The 4,823-nt window shown below is 42.1% G+C and overlaps 1 protein-coding gene across 1 annotated transcript; it reads right to left on the bottom strand.

Moving 5' to 3' along the window:
- Positions 1-2,671: 2,671 nt before the first annotated feature.
- LOC109242883 (cell wall / vacuolar inhibitor of fructosidase 1-like) lies at positions 2,672-3,805 on the bottom strand. Its single transcript, XM_019409760.1, has one exon. It carries the CDS (start codon positions 3,563-3,565, stop codon positions 3,056-3,058), a length of 510 nt encoding a protein of 169 aa, XP_019265305.1. The 5' UTR covers positions 3,566-3,805; the 3' UTR covers positions 2,672-3,055.
- Between the last annotated feature and the right edge of the window lie 1,018 nt (positions 3,806-4,823).

The raw sequence follows: 4,823 nt of genomic DNA, 5'->3' as shown, positions 1-4,823 counted from the left end.
CTCCGACGATCATGTTTATCGTGCGCGCTGGGGAAGGTGGCTTCGGCGGCCCGTGGAGTTGTTCCCGTCCGCGTGCAAAGTTGATTTTTCCTTTGTCACTGAGTAGCTCCCTCAGGTATCCCTGGTTCAGCATCCTGACCACCTCTTGCCGTAGGCCTATGCAGTCTTCGGTTTTGTGTCCTCGTTCCTGATGGAACTCACATAGGGCGTTTGATTTCCTTGTGGCGGAGTCTGATTTCATCTTCTGCGGCCAATGCACCTTGGTGCCTAGCTTCTGCGTACACTATCTCTGAAGGAGATACACAAAAGTTATGGGCAGTTAATAAAGGGGGCGTACCTCTTTCGTTTCGCAGTGGGGCGACGTGTCGCTGTAGTGCGTCTGTATGCCTTGGTGGCGGATGGGAGGATCTGGTGTAAGGCTGGTGTCGATCTCTGTTGGAGCGGGGGAGTTGTTCCCGTCGTCCTTCGTTCCATCGATCTCTCCTTGTTTCTGAGTGTATCGCTGTTAGCCGTTGGGTCGGCCCATTAAGATCATCCTCGTCCGCTCGTACCTCGGCGCAATAGGCGTTGTGAATTTCCTCCCATGTGGTAGGGGGATATTTCATGAGGCGGCTCAGCAGCTTCTTGGTTGCCCTCGAGCCATCTCTGCTTAGCCCGTTCTGGAAAGCGGCGACTGCCATACCTTCCGATACGTTTGGTAGACTCATCCTTACCCTGTTAAACCTTGCCAGGAAGTCCCTGAGTCCTTCTCCTGCGTTTTGCCTGATGGCGAAGATGTCGTTGAGCCTGGCCTCTGCTTTCTTCGCGCCTGCATGGGCTGTGACGAATTTATCCGTTATTTCCTCGAACGTTGATATTGCCTTAGCCGGTAGCTGAGAGTACCATGTTAAGGCCCCTCCTGTCAACGTCTTGCCAAGCTTCTTCAGCAGTACCGACGGTACCTATTCTTTCGATAGGTCGTTGCCCTTCACAGCGGTGACGTAGTGGATCAGATGATCCTCGGGAACTGTGGTTCCGTCATATACCCTTAAGTATGGTGGCATCTTGAAGGTTTTTGGGGTGGAGTGAGGAGCAGCTTCTTCGGTGTATGGTTGTTCAACGAACCTTCCCACGTCGCATTTTGGTAGCAACTTGGGAGCACCGGGGATCTTGTCGACCCTCTCCTAATGTTCCTTCATCTGACCACGGAGCGCCTTGTTTTCATTTTCCATTTCTTCCATCTTGTTTAGGATGGCTGTTAGCGTGCCATCGTTGGTCTGTGTCTCGATGGGTCTGTTATTTACTAGTGTAGCTTCCGGTTCACCCACGGCAGCAGTGGTACCTACCGTTGGTGTACATACGATGTTATTTTGCGGTGACCTCTCAACCAAGCCACTTAGAGTGCTTGTTAGCCATCTTTCCAGTAGCTCTTTGACCGCTGAGGGTGCTTCCGTAGCCGCAGATGTGGAAGCTCCTTTTTCGTGCAAGATCGTCAGGCCTTCGGATAGGGAAGGTGAGATCTCTGCACCTGGTGTGATGCTAAGGGTTGCATTCAGGATTCCACCTTCACTGGCCTTGTTGAGAGGGCCCAGGAGATTGGTAGTGACACCCAATATGGCTTTCGATCTTGTGCTATTTTCTGCCATTTTTATGTTTTTGTGTAGTGTAGAGAGTGGTAATTGGTTGATCTCTAGGTGGATACTATGATTTTGATTCTCGAAATCCCCACAGACGGCGCCAAATTGTTTGGCTCAAAAGTTAACGATATACTTTGTAAGCGATAAAACAATCAAAAATAGAAAAGGGGTAAATCGTAATCAAATATAATAAGCCTAGAGATGCAAAGATGATAATATTGTTGTAGATCTGATATTGCAAAGTGATAATGTTTACCAATAAGATATTTTCGTTAGAGGTAGAGATATAGAGAGAGAAAGCCAGAAAAATGAGAGTTGTATTAGATCAGATCCCCCTTTTACAATGTGGAGGTCTCCTTTATATAATAGGAGACCTTCCTCGAAAGAATCAAAAAGTTACAAAAATAGGTAACGTCTCCCTATCGTGGACGCTGAGTTCTAAACGATGTCGCTTTTGTCCTCACGGCCGAATCGTACCCGCTACGTTGGACGGCGTACACTCATTGGGCGTACCCACTGGCGTAGAGATACTGAGGGTCAAATTTGACCCTATACAGCTTTGTTAAATTCTGATTCCTTTTCATGTTAACTTGTGTCATCTGGAACTGCATTGATTATTTGAATTTACATTAATACTATCTTGTACATATGAGCACTCACGTTTTTATCCCTTTAATTGTAGATTTCCTTCTATTTTCTATGACAGAAGAAGCACGCTGCTAGAAAAGAAATTTTGACTAAAAAATTTAAAAGCATACTGCAAAATACAAAATAAAGAGAAAAAGATAAAAAAAGAGTCTAAACGGTGCAGGGCGGGGTAGGGATTAATAGGGCGGGGCGGGACAGGGTAAAATTTTGACTAAAAGCTAAACGGGGCCGGGCAAGGCGGGTCAAAATTTTAGCGGGTCAAGGCTTGACCTACCCCGCCCTACCCTGCCCCGCCCCATTTACATCCCTACCATAAATACCATGTGCTAATGCTGGAACAGTGACAAGGACAGGGAGGAAAGGGGGAGAAAAGCAAAAAGAAACAGAAACATGGGGAACTATAGAAATATCAGATCACCAGAAAACAAATTCATATTTACCCACGGGTTTGAGCTCCCTTAGGTGTTAAGGCCGAAAATAAGAATTTCCCCAAAGAAAGAAAGAAAGAAAACAAGATAACCATATATACAATCATCTAAACTGGATCACTAACAAAAGGTGAGGTGAAAATACAATTACTAAAAAGGAGTTCTATACATGTAAAAGGGGATGCCTGGTGTACAAAGGGCAACCCGGCGCACAAAATATTTTAGGTTCACGCTCCCTAAGGGGTTTAGGGGGTGTGACGTAGACAGTCTATCCTAATGGAAGTATTAGTGGCTGCTTTCACGATTCAAACCCGTGACCTGGTCATACAGAAACAACTTTACCGACACATAAAAGGGAATGCATCACAATAAATTCCTAATAATTGCTCTACCAACAGCAGAAAGCTCATGCACTGCAGTGTTCAAACCAGTAAGAGGAGAAAAACTACTCTTGAAATTCTCCTCACAATCCTGAGACTCACCAAAACATCCAACCATACCATCTTCAGCAAATTTTGGGTTCCCTTTAGTCAAAGCTTCAATAGCTTCAGGCAAACTTACTGTTAAAATTACCTTATACGAAAAGGCACACTTCTTTAATGGAACTTTCCAGGCTGCTGGAGGATTGGATTGACGTAGCTTTGAGATGATTTTCGCCGCCTGATTCGCTTTCGCTTTGATGGCGTCCACAACGATCAGCGCCAGCGTCGTGATGTCACCGCTGGCGCTGCGTTTGTCGGAGAGTAGAGTTTTTAGGCAGAGGTTGTAGTTTGGTGTGTTCTTGCATGTGGTTTCTACTAGGTTATTTCTGCTGCTGCTTGTTTTCAATGTTAAGGTAAGTAGCAATATGACAAGATATATCAAAGTCTTCATTTTGGAGTTCAAAAAGAAAAAAAGGGAAAACAATCAAGTTAGCTAAGTTTGCTGTTGTTCTGCATTAGATTTAAAGAGGTTGGGAAGTACATATATTGGAACTAGGTGTTTGCTTTTGAGCCGAGGGTCCATCCAAAACAACCTCTCTATCTTCGCGAGGTAGGGGTAAGGTCTGCGTATATACTATCCTTTCCAGACCCCACTTATGTGATTACACTGACTATGTTATTGTTGTTATATTGTAGTGTTTGCTCCTAAAAACAACATAAAAAGTTAAAAATTATTCATCTATTCTTTATTTTCAGTTTGTTTTAAAAAAGAATTAATATATTTTTAAATTTGAGAATTTATATCTTTAATCTTTTCTTTTTATCTTTAATGACCCGGTATGGATAAGTATTTACCATAAATCTTGTTATAGCATATTGATCTCAAAATATGTTTAAGATGATCAGCTAAACTTGCTTTAAGTATATCTGTATGAAAAATAAATCCTTTTTTTCTCTTCTTAAATTGCTTATTTAGCTCACACCATCATAATTATATAAAAATGAAAATGATGAGGGAGCAAAAGATTAGATTACGTACTAGTTACAACTATGGGCGGGTAGGCGTTATCTTTCTGTTTTCGGCAAAACTTGGACACATTCAGTAGTGTCGCTGGTGTGGGAGTGCAGAGGAGATAGACTTAATTTTAAGTCGGTTACTTATAACCATTTCTTTATGGGTTTCTTTTTCCAATCTTTTTCCCATGAAGCAAATAGAATTTTTGTTTCTTCAATTCCCGGCGCGTGGTGGATAGAATTATTTGATACGTGTTGTTGGTAGGAGATAATAAGTATTTTGTGATATTAGTCGAGGTATGATCAAGTTGACCCGGACATCATAGTTATAAAAAGGTAAATTTTATTTCATGAGGAGAAAAGAAAATTGATAATGTTTGTAGTGCTAATCATCCCTACATTATTAATGTAATTCATGTATCGCTAATTTTTGCATTACTAATTTTAACATTATCAATGCGTACATTGTAACCTATGCATTCTTAATTAATTCTTGCATAACTTGTCTTTGAACCAAGCAACCCCCAAGCATTAGTCACGTTTGCCGGTTTTGTCATGTTCCAGTCAATGAGTTCATAGGCAAAAAGAACGCTATATTCAGTGGCGGAGCCACATGTATTTAGAGGATGTGAACCGATACTCCTTCATCGAAAAATTATATATATATATATATATATATATATATATATATATAT

The sequence above is a fragment of the Nicotiana attenuata genome, unplaced genomic scaffold (genome assembly GCF_001879085.1).
Source record: "Nicotiana attenuata strain UT unplaced genomic scaffold, NIATTr2, whole genome shotgun sequence".
In the NCBI taxonomy this organism is placed as follows: Eukaryota; Viridiplantae; Streptophyta; class Magnoliopsida; order Solanales; family Solanaceae; genus Nicotiana; species Nicotiana attenuata.
Note: the sequence above shows the minus strand (reverse complement) of the source record. Positions and strands in the feature narration are given on the sequence as shown.

What these genes read in the sequence shown, in the direction of transcription:
- LOC109242883 (XM_019409760.1), bottom strand. Translation starts at nt 3,565, where the DNA reads ATGAAGACTTTGATATATCTTGTCATATTGCTACTTACCTTAACATTG.